Source organism: Lampetra planeri, chromosome 50 (assembly GCF_965212315.1).
Source record: "Lampetra planeri chromosome 50, kcLamPlan1.2.h2, whole genome shotgun sequence".
Classification (NCBI taxonomy): Eukaryota; Metazoa; Chordata; class Hyperoartia; order Petromyzontiformes; family Petromyzontidae; genus Lampetra; species Lampetra planeri.
In genome coordinates, this window is record NC_136156.1 from 2,854,267 (window position 1) to 2,870,590 (window position 16,324).

At 45.2% G+C, this 16,324-nt stretch overlaps 1 protein-coding gene across 4 annotated transcripts in view; it reads right to left on the bottom strand.

Moving 5' to 3' along the window:
- Positions 1-16,324, bottom strand: part of LOC144734261 (ralBP1-associated Eps domain-containing protein 1-like) — a 46,552-nt gene that overhangs the window by 17,159 nt on the left and 13,069 nt on the right. For 2 of the 4 annotated variants that reach the window (XM_078616387.1, XM_078616386.1), the window contains exons 2-10: positions 14,733-14,856; positions 13,189-13,433; positions 12,361-12,517; positions 9,153-9,301; positions 6,680-6,908; positions 6,197-6,260; positions 3,769-3,923; positions 3,149-3,261; positions 1,526-1,606 (exon numbers count right to left, since the gene is read on the bottom strand). In XM_078616387.1, the coding sequence (XP_078472513.1) occupies positions 1,526-1,606; positions 3,149-3,261; positions 3,769-3,923; positions 6,197-6,260; positions 6,680-6,908; positions 9,153-9,301; positions 12,361-12,517; positions 13,189-13,433; positions 14,733-14,856 (1,317 nt within the window). The remainder of the gene's footprint in view (positions 1-1,525; positions 1,607-3,148; positions 3,262-3,768; positions 3,924-6,196; positions 6,261-6,679; positions 6,909-9,152; positions 9,302-12,360; positions 12,518-13,188; positions 13,434-14,732; positions 14,857-16,324) is intronic. The other 2 variants (XM_078616389.1, XM_078616388.1) reach the window with 1 other exon arrangement.

Genomic DNA, 16,324 nt, shown 5'->3' on the forward strand with positions numbered 1-16,324 from the left:
GCTCATGAGTGTAAACGTGACCGACAGTCGCTGGGGAAACTGGGAAGAGGGTGGTGAAGAGTAATGTCGGTTAACGCCCTTCTTGGTGTGCCTTGACTTGCTGCACGGACCGCTTTCTGGCTATCACAGGCACCTGGTAGGGTCTGCCAAAACAGCTGATTACTGCAGACTGGCAGCCACAAAGATGCCGGCCAACATGAGCCAAGGTGTCAACAAAACACTTATTTTATTTTTACTTTTACCAGGTAAGGATCACTTTAGCGATATAGCTATTTTTTTTAGAAGCGACCTGCCTACAACAAAATGGATTATCACGTGCAAATTGATAGCAGCCAAAAACTATAAATGCGTGTTATTTCTAAATGTGGAGGGGAAAAAACAGAGGTCCCGGAGAAAAATCCACGCATCCACAGGGAGAGAGACACGCAAACTCCAAATATACAGCAGGCATCAGGGTCGCGATCGAACCCACAACCTCCTGTATACTAGGCGGGGTAGCTAACATCTCGCCACCGTTGCACCCATATAAAAACGTAAATCATTCCATACATTTATATTTTTTGTGTTCTATTGCGTTTTTTTTACATATTTGTTTAGAATTCTGACTATAAAATAATTGTGTAAATGTCGTATAAAGTTCAATAATTATCACGGTTAAGCAGGCAAATGTACGAGCAAAATTAATTCGCATTCAAGTAAAATACGTAAGGTACAGTGGAAATTATTTTATTATTTGGCAGTCCAACACGCAAGTCCTTTTATAAATCTGTGGAAGTGCTTAACGATTTGTCATAACAGGCTTGAGTAATATAACATGTGCACTTAAATCTGAATGAACACATTTTAAAATCTGCCAAAAATTATAAACCGTCCAACAAAAGGAACATCCACAGATTTAAGCCGGCCATGCTTTTGGAGAAGGCAAACACATGTCAGAAACTCGTGCAGGTTTTGCTCTCTGTGCCAACTTAGTTGCCTGCAAAACCAAACAAAAAGAGAATTGTCATGCTGACATTCATAACTCACAGTATCACAGAGAGCGGGGTTAAATTGCGCAAGAAAGCCAAGCTAAGCAGGTGAGCGGCACAAGCATGCACAGCCACGCAAAGCTCTCCCGCTCGCACTTTGCACGCGCTCGAGTTTTTTAAAATCTTTATTTATCCTGGAGAAATCCGATGAGCTTCGAAGCTCTTGTTCACAGATGTTCCAGTCAGTTTAAACAAGCAGCGCGGTTCACGGCGAGACGTTCCCGCGTTGATCGGCAGGCCGCAGCGTTTGCCGAGCGCAATGGCCTCGCGTTTTCACGCGTTCCCCGTTTACGAATGCGGGCGGGTGGCTTCCGCCTCCGTGCAAAAAAGCTCGACGTTGACGTGGCAATGCTAACGAGGGACAGCGCAAGCGGTGGGGTGAGGAGCAGGGCAACAGTGGCATTGGCCACGTCGTGGGGGGAGAGAAATACAGGAGGGCGGAAGGAGCGGGAGATGGCGTGACGCAAAAGGTGGCGATTTGAGTACGGCAGACTTACAGGATCGGCCGGCGCGATGTTAGAGTCAAACTGAGTGAGAGTCTGGCAGCTTGAAGAGCGATCACTGAACGTTTCCCACTGCTGCAGACACACACAGGGGGGCACACAACGACGCGGCGCGCGCGCCCGCCGGGAGTGAGGGAGGAGCGGAGGGACCGGCCGATAAGATAAAGGGAAACCAAACGGAATGTTAAAAGGATACAGGACGACAGACAAACGAGTAGACGTCTAACAGCGAAAGAGAGACGAGAGGAAATGACAATGGGATGAAAGAGCGGCTTGGCAAAGTGAACTGAGACAGAGAAGGGGCAAGATAAGATGATAGTGAGGAATAGCACAGATATGGCGAGTGAGAAATCGTAATGGGCTCCAAACGCCGGTGAGAATGCCTTTGGTGATGCCGCCACAATAATCGTGTGCCGAAGTTAACCCTGCCTCCTCGAGATAATTACACTCACTGCTCGCGCTGTTTATTGCGGCGGCCTAATTGAGCCACTGCTATTTAAGTACAATGGGATTTGCCATAGCAACGCAGAATTTATATCACCACTTATAAGTACCACAAAGAGAATACCGTCAAACACTACTACAAAGAGTACAGAAAGAGTCTGACGTTGGTCTTGAATGGAGTTGCAACAAGTCAATACATACGCAGGATCAGTTTATTTGGTTGTTTCAGTCGACACAAGTGGGGACTGTGCCAAAGGGTAGAGCGCTGGCACGGTGCTGAGTGCACCGTGCTCTGAAACTTGCCGAGCTGATTTCGATTGCTGGCCAAAGCGAACATCACGGGGGGGGCGGAGTGATATCTGAACCAGTCCTGGGTGCTCCCTTCACTAACCACCACTGACCAGCATGGACTATGATAGGATGACCCCGCCACGACAATCTGGAGTGGATTGACAAAAGCTGTAAATCCAAAGCCAATCGCGGCGTTAAAACGACATCAACAAAACGACAACTGCAGCATCGCCATGTGGATCCTCTACGCTCCAGTGTGTCGTCCCCCCAACCCAAAGCACCCAAAATCCAAGATAGCGAAATAGATACCGGAACTCGCCAAACCATGTCACGGGAGCCGCCAGCTCCACCTCGTGCGCACGTGTGGGACTGAGGCTTAATTTGACGAGAGATGAAGGTGGTTAAGCGGTGGGCAAAGAAAGCAGAGGGGGGAGGGACAAGCGGGTCGCCAAGGCGCATGCGCGCACAATTCCACGCTGCTCGCTCGCGCTGCCGAGCGCACAAACGGACGCAACGATCCCCTCTGCTGGCGCCCCAGCAGCACCGCCTTCGCTAGCCCTCCGCCCCAAAGCCCCCGCACTCATCATTAAGCACAGCAAGTGACATGCAGAGTCAGTGGCAAGTGAAAAACGACACAAAAAACAAAAAGGGGTCGAATTAATGCGGCCGGTGGCCGTGAATTAACGAGCGAATTAAGGTCAATCGATTCATCGTGAGCGCGACGGAATCGTGAGCAAGGAGGCCCCCTCGCGGCGAGGCTCCTGCATTGTTACAAAAAAAGAAAACGGGCGACAGGAGTTAACAGTGGTGATTGCCAGAAGTCTGCGATTGCAAAAGGGGAAATCTGCGAGTGAACTTTTAATGGTAGCCGTCGAGCCTCACCTCGCTGTTCTGGTGGAGGTCGCTCCATGCCTGGTTGAGTGACGGCGATTTGCTCGTCGCTGCCTCGACGGGGGAGCTCGTGAACGACGCCTCGGCAATGGGGTTTGGCACGTCTGTGAACAGAGGCGGGAACGTCGGAACGTTAGGGTGGCCGGACTGGACCCCATCGTGCTTACGACAGCAGGGACACAGCCACAGTACAAATGTCGCGAGTCGGTGAGGGGGGCGGGGGGTGGTATCCTGCTTAGCGAATGGTTCCTGTGGTTATTGGGTCAGATTACAAATAACCCACATGTCTCGCTCCACGTGTTCGATTCATGTCCACAAGAAGCTCCCAGCGTGTGGAGTGAAATGTCGGACATCGTGCCAAACAACGTGCGGAACAACCCGAAAATACACTGGAGAAAAAGTTTCCCAACTTCTTTATATATTTCTCGATCACAAGGAAATAATGTTTTTAATAAACCTTGTAATATGGGGGACACAGGACATCTGGCCACATCATTTCTAGGACTCACTTTTAAAGAGGTAGGCAAAAGGGGGAGAGAGGGCGAGCGGGCGAGCCCAAGGGCGAGCAAGAGGGCGAGCGGGCGAGCGAGAGGGCAAGCAGGCGTACGTACGGGTGGCATCGTCGATGTCAATGAGCTTGGGCACGAGGCTCTCGGGGAGCTTCTCGGGCAGTTCGTATCCATTCTTGCGAGCCACGACGAGGTGGAAGGCAGCGCAGAACTCGTCCAGCGTCAGCGCCCCGTCCTGATCGAAGTCCGACAGCTCCCTGGGAGGGGCGGTGGAAACCGAAGGGGAGCGCAGGCAACCAGCAGAACGGTTGACTCTCGATGATCTGGCGTAATGGTGGCCCCCCGATAAAACAAACAACGGATAATATATGTGCACCTACGTATAATGGTGAAGATGCAGCACGGATAACACTGGTCAACACACTTTTTCTGGCATAAGGTATTCCAACGGTTTTAAGGTAATTTTGGGGTGCTGATTCCAAATCTGGCATCAGTTTTTGTCTATCACATCAGGTTTTTGAGATATCAAATATTGCATTTTCAATAAAAACTGCAGAAGAAAAATATTAAATAAATGTGGATATCTACATAAAATTATATTATAAACACACTATCCTAAAAATACAGCACCATATTTTAACACTAAAGCAGTCACTGACTCGCAACAACTTGCAATCATAAGTGACAGAGTTAATTTCTGGTAAAATCAATGAAAATGGGGTATGCCGATAGCATAAAAATGAGATGTGATAGAGCAAATCTGAAATCAGATTTGGAATCAGCACCCTGAAAGAAATTAGTCTAAAACAGCTGCAAAAGTCCAGGCCAGAAAAAAAAGTAGTTTTTTTGTTGCTAACAATCTGTTATTGTTGCTTCTTAATTAATGAATTTACTTGGTGAAACGTTTGCGGTCAAGTGGGCACCGAATCGCCACTCTTTGATGAGTGAGGAGCAGCCAATAATAGAAGTACCTCACGTGCTGGGAAAAAAGAAATTAGCTCGTAAGTACGGTTTAATCCGCGACATAGATAATCTGCCCCGGGCTGCCAGTCAGCGGCTGAAGTGAGCATCAAAGCAGCGGTGAGTACAGAGGCCATCACGGCCACATGTGATTTCACCGCGCCCATGGCAGTGCTTTCTTATTTCCGCAGCATTCCGTAGCTATTGCACAGCTGACAACTGCCAGAGTATCCGTGACAGTATTGCACCTACTGACTTTAGGTCTGGTCGCAAACGTGAAAATCTGCCCGCCTCCTTCCTGTATATGTACCCCACCCAACCACAACCGCGTCTTCCTGACTGTCTACGAAACTGTTTTTAAATCTTGGTTGCTGAGCAAAGGCATCAAAAACGGCACTGCTGAAGGCATAATAGACGAGACGTAGAGTGAGTGAGATGTGTGCAAACCTGGTGGCCAACTACAAGAAACTACTCACCTCTGTGATTGCCAACAAGGGTTTTGCCACCAAGTACTAAGTCATGTTTTGCAGAGGGGTCAAATACTTATTTCCCTCATTAGAATGCAAATCAATATATAACATTTTTGACATGCGTTTTTCTGGATTTTGTTGTTGTTATTCTATCTCTCACTGTTCAAATAAACCTACCATTAAAATTATAGACTGATCATTTCTTTGTCAGTGGGCAAACGTACAGAATCAGCAGGGGATCAAATACTTTTTTCCCTCACTGTAATGCATTCCTTGAATAGAGCAAGGTTATACGAACTTTGGAAAAAAAAAGAGAAAACGGAAGAGAAGCTGAAAGTGCAAAAGAGTGAAGTAAAGAAGCATAATGAGAAGTTACTGTGGCCTGCGGTGGGGTGATTGAACAGTGTGGACGAGACAAAGCAGTCAGTCTAGTAGACCAAATCCCCCAGCATGGATGGAGCAATGAAGAGAAACATGAAGGTTAACTCCATCATTGTGCATTTGTGCAATAACAATAACACGCATTGTTTGCAATTAGAAAGTAACTACATTTTACTGCGTCTCAAAAAACACTAACAAGGACTCTTAGGTTTTTTCGGTAAAGTCAAGTAGGAAAAAATAATAATAATATATGAAAATAACTAAATTACATTGATTTAATTTAGTTATTTTCATATATAATTATTTTACTTTATTATTATTATTTTTACCTACGTGACTTTACCGAAAAAGCCTAAAAGTATGAATCCTTGCAGTCACGAAAGCTTCAAATCTAACACTAACAAGGATACAAGCACATTGCAATCATTTTAAGGGATACTTTCTAAAGCGTGTGCACCATTTTGATAGTGAAGAAACAACGTGTCATCCTCAGATTGAGTTAAGCGCTCAACAGCTTAGACAAAACGTAATGTCTTTTCACGTTTGTTAAGGTGTGGTTATGTAATGATTGCTACTTAATTCGGCGTGTGAGTGGTTTACACCGAGAATTGCCAGGAAATGTTGTAACAGCTTGGCACATCGTTCTCCAGCATTGTGAAAGGGAAAAGTGCAAAGCAGGAGAGACACTCGGTGCTTTATCAAGGACAACATTTACTCACCATATGTGAGAGAGCTCCACTATAGGCAGTTTGGATTTAGTGAAGAACTCTTTGGCACCAGAGCCTACAAATGCAGCAATAAATCCATCAACATTATTAAAGCACGTCATGAGCAATAGTACTTGTTGACATGCACTTCCAATGTGAACAAAAATCATGGAACGCAAACCCTTCTAGTCCCAATACGTTTCCATTTTTAACATCAAATAAGGATCTTCGTCACATTACACATCATGGACAAAAGAAAAGTATAAATACTGTATATACGTCAATCCAGGAAGGTCTCACTGTGCCCTAAAACCTTTTAGCAGGCTACTGGATGGGACACAAAAGTACAAACATGTGGGGCTAGTAGACAATGACACATGGGTATTGACAACACACATACAGACACGTGGGTACTTACAGAGATACAGACATGTGGGTCCACATTACTATTATTACCATCATCATCACAGCTGTAGGTGAAGGTGGCAGCCGTACCGGGAATGAGCCCGCCAAGATCGGGCTGGATCGTCTTGAATTGATTGATGTAGTAGTCGCGTTGTTCCTCTGTGATTCGCCACGGGTCCTCGCTGTAGCTGGCGCTGCGCTGCAGCTCCTTGCCGCTGCCGCCACTGCTGCCACCACCGCTGCCACTGCCGCCGCCGCTGCCACCACCGCCACCACCGGCCACCGACGCGCGCGATACCGACCCGGTCGCAGTGTGATCCTTCACGTGACACGCGTGAAGACACGGGGGGAAATCATGGGGTGTGGGCGCCGTGGTGGCAAGATGTTAACTACCTCGCCTGGTATGAAGGAGGTTGTGGACTCGACCCTGTGGTCAGAAAAATATTTAAAGCCCCTCACCCCTGTAGTAATAGCAGTACTTTAACCCTGCACCCAGTGTGGGTCATTCTACTTCTCTTATAGCTGTAATTATGTTGGAAGTTTGGCTATTACTCTTGTGGCGAGATGTTAACTACCTCGCCTGGTATATAGGTCATGGGTTTGATCCCGACCCTGATGCCTGTATATTTGAAGTTTGTATATTCTCCCTGTGGTCGCGTGGATTATCTCTGGGTTCTCCAGTTTTTCTCTACACATTTAGAAACATGAATTTAGAGTATTGGCTGCTAGAAATTTCCACATGATAAGCCACTTCATTGAGCTATCATTTGTGGTCTGGTCGCTTCTGAAAAAGAGCTATATAGCTCAGTGGGCCTAACCTGGTAAAAATTTTAATAGTTAGTTTGTGTTGAATGTGTGGGGTATTAACCGAAGTTGATAAGCTGTGTTTGATGTTTACCGGGAGTAGACATCTCTCAATTGTGACATCATATGTCACGGTATGGATTGACCACCCCCTCTCTCTCTCGAGATGGGATTGTCATGGAGGTCACAAATTGATTATACAACTCTACCATCTCATTTGTATTGTTGTTTGTTTTCTGTATCATTTGTCCTGTTTTGTATACTCTATAATAATAGCATGTCATTTGCTTACATTACAATTACATTTCACAATTTTTTTACAGTCTCGTTAATATTGTTAAGGATTTGTTTTCTCCTTTTCATCATGTTTTTTATGAGTCATAAGCATTAAAGCTCCAGTAGCATATTGCTTGCCTTTCATTTTATTTATAGTAAATGCGATATTATCAAGTGCAGAATTTGATGCATGCAATGTGAGCGAATGCATCGATTTTAATTAATGAATCAATGCAATCGTTGTAGGCCAAAGTATTACCGGGTGGAATGTAACGCATGATTTGCGGTCAACAATGTATTCTGACAAGACAGTATCCTTAACATTAATTCAGACCCGACACTTATCGATTGGTTTTTCAAGCTGCCACATACACATATATTCAACTAATTCGCCTTAAAAAATATCTGTTAATCATAGATAATACTTAGCACAAACTGAAGGCGCTATTAAACACAAGCACATTTTTCAATGTTTAAGTTTTTGTTAAGCCAGAGAGCAGGATTAAGCCGCATTAAGTGACCAAAATGTTATAATTTTCTTTTATGCAGTCATTGGTGATCGGAGACGATCCTGAAACAGAAGATCTGTCGTGCTGGATACAACCAAATTTGTAACCTTGACCCTTACCCATGTATCGATTGTTCAATGTTAATGTGCCATTTTGTCTTGGTGTGGTCTGGAACTGTTTTTGTTGTTGTTTTGCCCAATTTCGTTTATTGTTCACGATTTGCTTGCCTTATCTCTATTTTGCACTCCTATCGGTTGTTTGTATTGTTTGTTGTTGTTACTTGCCGACCCGACCCTACTCGACATCTGTGAAATAGAGCTTCATAGCTCACCGGATTCTTCCAGGATAAATCAATATTCTGATTCTGACCCTGATCACCTCGCTAGACCTAAGAACCTGGCTCAATAGTGAAAGACAGCTCTGAGTTGAGCCCAGGACCACAGCAGTGCTGACTCAGTGCTCCAATGATGGAATCATCCACCCTTAACCACACAGCCACATCAACACCCATTAAATTAGAAGCCTGTTTAAACATATTTTTGGTGTGGAATCTTGTTAATGTATTCGTCAAAACCTTTACCATCATCATTATTATCATCATCGTCATCATTTATACCACACCTCCCATGGAATACATCGCCAAGTGCCAAAACAGTATTTGAGATAATTAAGCCTGGTTGGGACTTCACTCAGCCCATCATATCTCAGGGGGTCAATAAAATTAATTCCACTGTGGGAAAGTCAACAGTGGTTGTCCTATGGATAGACTCACCCTTGCCATAGAAATAAGGAATTTTCATCACTGGCACAGGGTTGCCAACAGGAGATGAACACAGCCTCAAAGCTCATTTGAGCTAGAAATCGCTTTGATTTGGCTGGCATGCTGCCAAATGCGAACTAAAGTTCCCACTGGTTCTGACATTCGCCGTGCAGCTGTGGGTACTGGCACGACGTGAAGGGGAAGAGAACTCTACCTGCGAGGCCACAAAGTGCGTGGGGGCGGTGGGAGTGGCTGACACGGCCGCCCCCCCTTCCGGCATCGTCGTAGCGCTGTCAGTAAAGCTGACCCAGTTCTCCTGCTGCGGGGGCGTGGAGCCTACCGGCCAAGAGGCACCCTCCGCTCCTGCAAAGACAAAGATCCTCCCATGTAGCCTTAACAGACTGTTGGGGCGAATTGCTGTTAGCGAGTTGCACCTATAATGGACGGCACAGCATACGAGGGGATGGGTGGCCAGCACCACGCCCTGTCATCTTTGTCTCCCGAATGGCATATGGTTACACACTGTGTCAGGTACTCATTCGAGACTGAGTCAACCGAGCGGAGGCCCAGGACCGGTTCAGATAACCATCACTGGTGTGGCCGTGAGCTAGAATCGAACTCGGGTTGCCAAGTTCGTAGCGCAGCGGCTAACCGCTACAGTATCGCTCTGCCCCTTCAAAAAAAGCCCCCCCGTATAGCCTTAACAGACTGTTGGGGCAAGTGCTGTGAGCGAGCACCAATGAAGGCCGGCACGGTACACGAGGGGGTGAGGTGCGTGACCAACACCACGCTCGGCCGCCTTTGTCTCCCTAGTGGTGATGTTTACTACACACCGCCCCTGCATGCGCACACACACAGAGTGGTGTGCAGTACAGCATGACAATTACTGGCATACTTGTGCAAAGTTTCAGTGCCACTGCCAGTTGAAGATGGCAACCTTCACGTGGTTAACCTGTTCAGTGTCCCAAAAAACGACACAACACCACCAACGAGGTCATCACTGCACATCTTTCGATGGAGGAATAGAAAGATCTACAATCAGCATCAATGGACGCTGTCACACGGCTAAATAACCTAGATTTACGACCATTGCTATTCAAACACAGCCACTCAAGAAGAAGCGTCACTGAATGTGTTAGTGATTATTTCTTATCACACACAAAATGGGAGTTATGGACATATAAAAAAACAAGATTTTCAAGCAAATGAGGCACAAAGACTCAGTGACGCTCTCCTAAATAAACAAACAAGAGTATTCAAATGTCCCACGGTGGCAGTTACAGTGAGGCATACACCACAGTAAACCGAGAACAAAGATGTGTATTCAGACACAGGCGGGTATAAATTCGAACTATCTGTTTATACATTAAATTGTAAAAAAAAAACATTAATGTCCATTTGTATTTGCACATCTAAGGCTGGTTTGCCGCACATGACAGTCATGTCATCAAGACAAGATTTAAAATCTTACTCTTATATGGGTTAAAGATTTGGCCCCAAAACAATAGAGAGCATATCCTATATATACACACCTAGGCTGCAAGCCCCCAGGCTGTCCAACACAGGTATATCGCTTCAATAATTAGAACCCAAAAAAACTTTCATGTGACCGAGGTATGGTGTTAGTGAGCACAGAATGGGTACATTATGTTATAACCTATGGCAGCCGTACCAACGTGATATCAAAAAATGTGTGACTTGATATACGACATTTCGTGTCTCTTTTCGTATTAAAAAAGCTTCAAACTCATGTCAAAACGTGGTACACGCAGCCTAGGTGACGCAACTACAAGGACTGTTGTTTGCGAGCGGTGTCTTTTTATCGTAAAATAATTATAAGAGGTAGCCAGGTGGCTCGGACGGACAGAACTCTCAAAGCACTTGAGCTGGCATTGCTGAGAGGCCTTGGTTAGAATCTGGCTAAATCAGGTTTTCATTTGGAGTGGGTCGATAGTTTCAGCCGGGTCACCAACAAAAACACAACCATAAAATAGATTAGATTTTTCACTTAATTTCATAAATTCCGGCTTTGAGATTCAGACAATTAACAAAAATTAATTGTGCTATTGCTATGCAAAACCCTTTGCAGGATATATAAAAGCTGCGCCCTTCGCGTGGACAAACAGCAGGGCTGCCAGAATTAGGAAAAAAAGAGCCCTAAAGAGCAAATTTGTCTGGTTTTACACAAGAGAGTTCCCAAACAACAATACAATTTTATATTGGATATAATCTATACGAGAGTTCTTGCGCCCCTCTACAGATGTATGCACAGAGTTTGATGCGTGAATACTTTCAACCTTAGTTGGAAAAAATATCACGCAAGCATAATAATTCATAATAAACGTTTTTGGGTTAGATCGCATTATTTATAAATGTGTCGTAACCCTCCACCACCCGACATGGCCAATCAGCAAAAAAGTGTCACGTTGACAAAAGACAAATAGTTCACTACTTTAGCCCACCGGTGTGTTGAAGAGTGAAACCACAACATTTACAATTTTTGAGTATGACGTTTCGCTGGTAATTACATCCAGCATCATCTGACAATTCGCCATAATGGTGAGGTATTGGTCGCGAAAGCCTACGTGTTAAAATCACGTAAGCAGTTCATCTCATAGAGTCCCTGGCACGTAATAAAATGCTACACTGTGGCAGTGGGGGTCGCAAAATGCCCATTTATTACTAATAAACCCCAATGATCCGATCGAAATTAGGGATTTCAATCCGATAATTGGGGGGGGCACATGCCACCCCACCCCCCCCACTGGCTCCGCCAGTGTATGTAAACATCTATAAAACGTGAGTCACACCATACACAAATATGTTCTTGGACAAACAAAGAGCAAACCGCGGGAGAGTGCTCTTTACAAAATGTAAGATCAAGAACACATGACTGTGTGTGAAAATGTAAGATTTGCGAACGTCTACAAAAAACCAAAATCATACCCATATACAAATCCTGCACCGACTGCCATTGGCCCATTGATCAGAGCGGATAAGTGACTGTACAGGACGAGGTGTTAACTGCCTCACCTGGTATGCAGGAGGTCGTGGGTTCGATCCCGACCCTCACGCCTGCATGCACTCCCCGTGGTCGTGTGGATTTTTCTCCGGGTCCTCCGGTTTTTCCCTCCAAATTTAGAATCAACGTGCGTTTAGAGTATTTGGCCGCTATAAATGTCCACGTGACAAGCCATTTCGCTGAGCTCACTTCCGCAAAAAAGCTATTTAGCTCAGTGGGCCTTACTGGTGAAATAAAAAATATTATTTAAAAAATATATATTATTTGTTATTAACTTTATTTTTTTGTTATTATTTTTTCTATCTACGTGACTTTACCGAAAGACAAAAAGAATATGAATTTTTTTAAATAGTTCAGCTTTTAAGTTCAGTCGAGATTAAAACGCACTGCACCAGCTCACCTGGTTGTCTCTCGGCCACGTACGGGGCCCAGGCAGGGCCTCTGTCGCCGCTCGGGTGCCGCTGGCCGGAGCGCCACGCCACGGGCGATGCCGGCGGGGAGTGGTGCGGTGACACCACGGGCGACGGCGTCTCTTGCGGAGGAGACTTGGACACGGACTGGTCGAGTTGGGCGACCACAAGGGAACGCGGCGAATCGATTAGTCGGCAGTAGAAAAACAAACCCTTCCTGTTGCTTATTCTTAGGTTTTTTCGGTAAAGTCACGTAGGTAAAAAATTCATAAAAGTAAAATAAAAGACTTTTACTTCTATTAATAAAAAAAATTTTACCTACTTGACTTTACTGAAAAAACCTAAGAATATGAATCCTTGCAGTCACGAAAGCTTCAAATCTAGAACCTTCCTGTTGCTACGCAGGTTTTTCACCGTTTAACTGTATATCCAATTTGTTTTTGGGTTGAACTGGCCGATATTAATTTACACATTTGTGATAGCCAGATCGCTTCTGAAATAGAGCTATATAGCTCAGTGGGCCTTACCTGGTAAAACAAAAATAGTTTAGATTCAGTTAAGAACTGAATGTTGCTCAGCATGTCCAACGTTTCGCAGGAGAGAGCATTGGATTCCTTCCAACAGTTTATTTTCTCAAGCTCCAATAACCTCGCTCCATCTAAGAAACGTTTAAAAATGTATCTATGACACCTTCAGCAATGCTTGTTGTTGGTGGCTGCCTGGTATTTTTGGCGCTTGCGCCTGTGGTTCAGCAACCATGCTAAAAAAATATAACAAAAGACACCACGTGCCGGCACAATCAGCTGCCCCTCTCGTACCTGCTGATCCAGAGAGGGCATCCTGGCCGGCGTGCCGGTACCCGGCGGGTCCTGCGGCTGTGACGGCGCCAGCTTCTTGAGGTGGGCGCGTGCCGGCGGCGGTGGGATGACCCGCGAGTAGCTGCTGCCACCCGGGGTCACGGGGCCGCCCTCGTGTTGCTCTGGAGCGTGGTGCGACGGCGTCACGTGCCGGGACGACTCGGACTGCTCGCTCTTGCCCACCACGAAGCGGGGGAGGTCACGCACTGCGTGGGGGAGAAATAATAACAAATTCAGACATTTAAAGAATACGCCAGAATGTCAAAACATCTCTAAGCGCGCTGCATAGCGGCGAGGTAACACCAGGTGAGTTTTAGGCCAAGTTTGATTTTTGAGAGAGAGACGACATGGTCTTTTAGTTCCTTCATCGGCAGTGCGTTCCAGGTGATGAGTCCAGCGACTGAGAAATCACGTGGTCTTTGCAAAATGTTTGCCTCGGGTGGTACGAATAGTTCTCTGTGCTCAGCGGACCGAAGATGTCACCGGTGTTAAAAGAGATGGAGTACATGGAGTCGCCGTGCTGCAACCAGACCTCAGAGGCAGAGGACTTTATTTCCCACATGTACTGAGAATTGAGTGGCCTCTTCTGGCCCAGTATTAGTCCAGAAAATGCACCGGGTGCCTGCGTCCATGTCCCTATGGTAGAGTTCAGTTCAATTATCGCTAATTAACCAAGCAAAGAGGTGGAGTGATGGTGTAATGATTTGCACAGTGTGTTTCTGCACAAAGAAGAGTGGGGCAGTGTTTAATTCCTATGGCAAGGACCAGTCGCTCTGCAAGGCGGCCACTCACAATATAGTATTAATATTATTACCAATAAAAAAAAATATGGGCTGATTTAAGCCCCCACCAGGAATTCAACTTATGACATTTCAATTGTGAGTATTGTGCTCTACCATAGCTCCATCTGCAAATGATCATGCATGCATGGCACACATAACATGGATCAGACATTAATAAGACCAGTATTGACATACGGGACTGGATGGACTAGAAACCATGGAGGAGGAAATGTTGTGCACAACAGAAATAAGGAGGTGAGCTGTATCTCAGCGATCACAAGACTGCAACGGGTCAGAAATGAAGACATGACTTAGAAGGCAAGAGTGGTACACCTTCTCTGACAAGCTGAAAGAAAGTTGACTCAGACGGCCGGTGACAAGTCGTAAGAAGCGAGGAAACTCACACCGGAAGACGAAAAGGTGATGAACGTGGAAGTGGCAGGGCAGAGAACGAAAGGCAGGCCGAGAGAGAGAGAGGTGGTGCCAAATGGAAAACCAGGATATGAAGGAATGTGCAGCGGACGTGGAGGGTGAAGGCCCAGGACAGGAACGAGTGAAGATATAAAACGAGGAAGGCAAGATGTTACACAAGTGGGAAATAAGCCAGGAAGGCAATAAAAAAACTAAAATGCACGTGCGTATACACGTGTAAATATTAAACTATTTAAATATATATATTAATTAAGTCACCGCAGTGTCCAACACAAGTCCTGTGAGATGTACCTGTACTGAGGCTCTCCAGACGCATCGGCAGCCCAGCCTGGGCCACGGCTATGAGCTTGAGCGCAATGTAGAATTGGCTGCGGCCAAAATAGCCGAGTCGTTTCGCACCACACATCTCTGTGATCTGTGGCAGAGTGGAGGTGGGGGGGCAAGAGTTGAACAATAGTCCATCAAGCTCCAACATACCTGGCATTAATAAATAACGTGTAGCCATTCATTAAAGGCAGCAATGCATCTTGTTAAATTTTAACTTCAAATAAATACAGTTTACGGCAAAAGTATACCTTTTATATTTACAATGTGTACACAAATTATATTTAACTCTATGTATGGGTATGTATATATGTTGAACTTCTTTCGCACCGTACGTAGCCAACTGTGCTAATCGGAGGTGTGGGGGAAGGACAACTAAACACAAGATTACCAAACTAAACATATTATTCAGATTAGATAGCTCAATCAGCAGAGCAATCAGGCCACCAGCCATGAGGTTCTGAGATCAGATCACAGCCATGGTCCACTTAGCTGTACCATCACTTAAGTGTCAGCAAATTATGTAACCTTGGTTCTTTATGACACACATACAGAGCAGTAATGATACAACAAAATCATGCCCTTCATTCATCAATAGTGTATTTAAGTCTTCGATTCAGGAGGGTCCTGCATTGGGATGTTTGGCCAATCCCATTCATGAGTGTTTGGCATGTGGCAAGAAACCAGAGAAACCCTAACCCTACCAAGAAAGCCACTGAATACCAAACATACAAGGGGATAACACTCAAAGATCACACAGATTTCTATACATTTTTTAAGCATTGCTTTAATGCCACCTCTAGACCACCTCATAGCTGAAGCCTTCAACACTTGGTGTTCGCAGGCAGTCTCCCATCCAAGGAATAACCATCCTCAACCAAACTAAGCTTCCGAGATCTGACGAGATCGGTTGCATCGAGGGTGACGGGGTAAATGTTTAATGCTTTGTTGTGGGCACTTCCAAAATTTCGATTTGGGTAATCATTATTATTAATCTTCAAGAGTGCTGTTTTACTTGGAGATGGCGTGGCAACCGATTGTGGCTCTAATTCAGATAGAAATAATTATTCACCATTTCCTAATAATGGATAAAAGCTCAAATACCAGTGTTGAACATAGTGAGCCGAAACAACTGCCATCCACACTGATATGGTAATGGTGCATTCGGTTATGCAATAGGCATTAAGCAATTAAATCATTACATAAATAAACCATATATAAAAACTACAAATAATTGACTTTCAAAATGACACCCCACAGGTTTTCTTCGGATGCCGGGGAAATTCTGACTGAGGTTGCATAATTTGTGGAACTGCCATTGCAATGTGATTGCATAAATGGTGTAACACGTTAAAACAAGTAGCAGCGCTGTATGAGACACCGCAAACGTGAGATGGGTTTGATGGCCGCTTTATAAACCGGAAGGAAGAGTTTTGTAGTCAATTTATCTTCAACTAGGACACATCCTCAATCATACTTATGCCTTCTACTTTCCCGAGACACTGAAAAACAATTAACAAACTGCATCGACTTTGGAAACCCCCCCCCCATAATTAGCA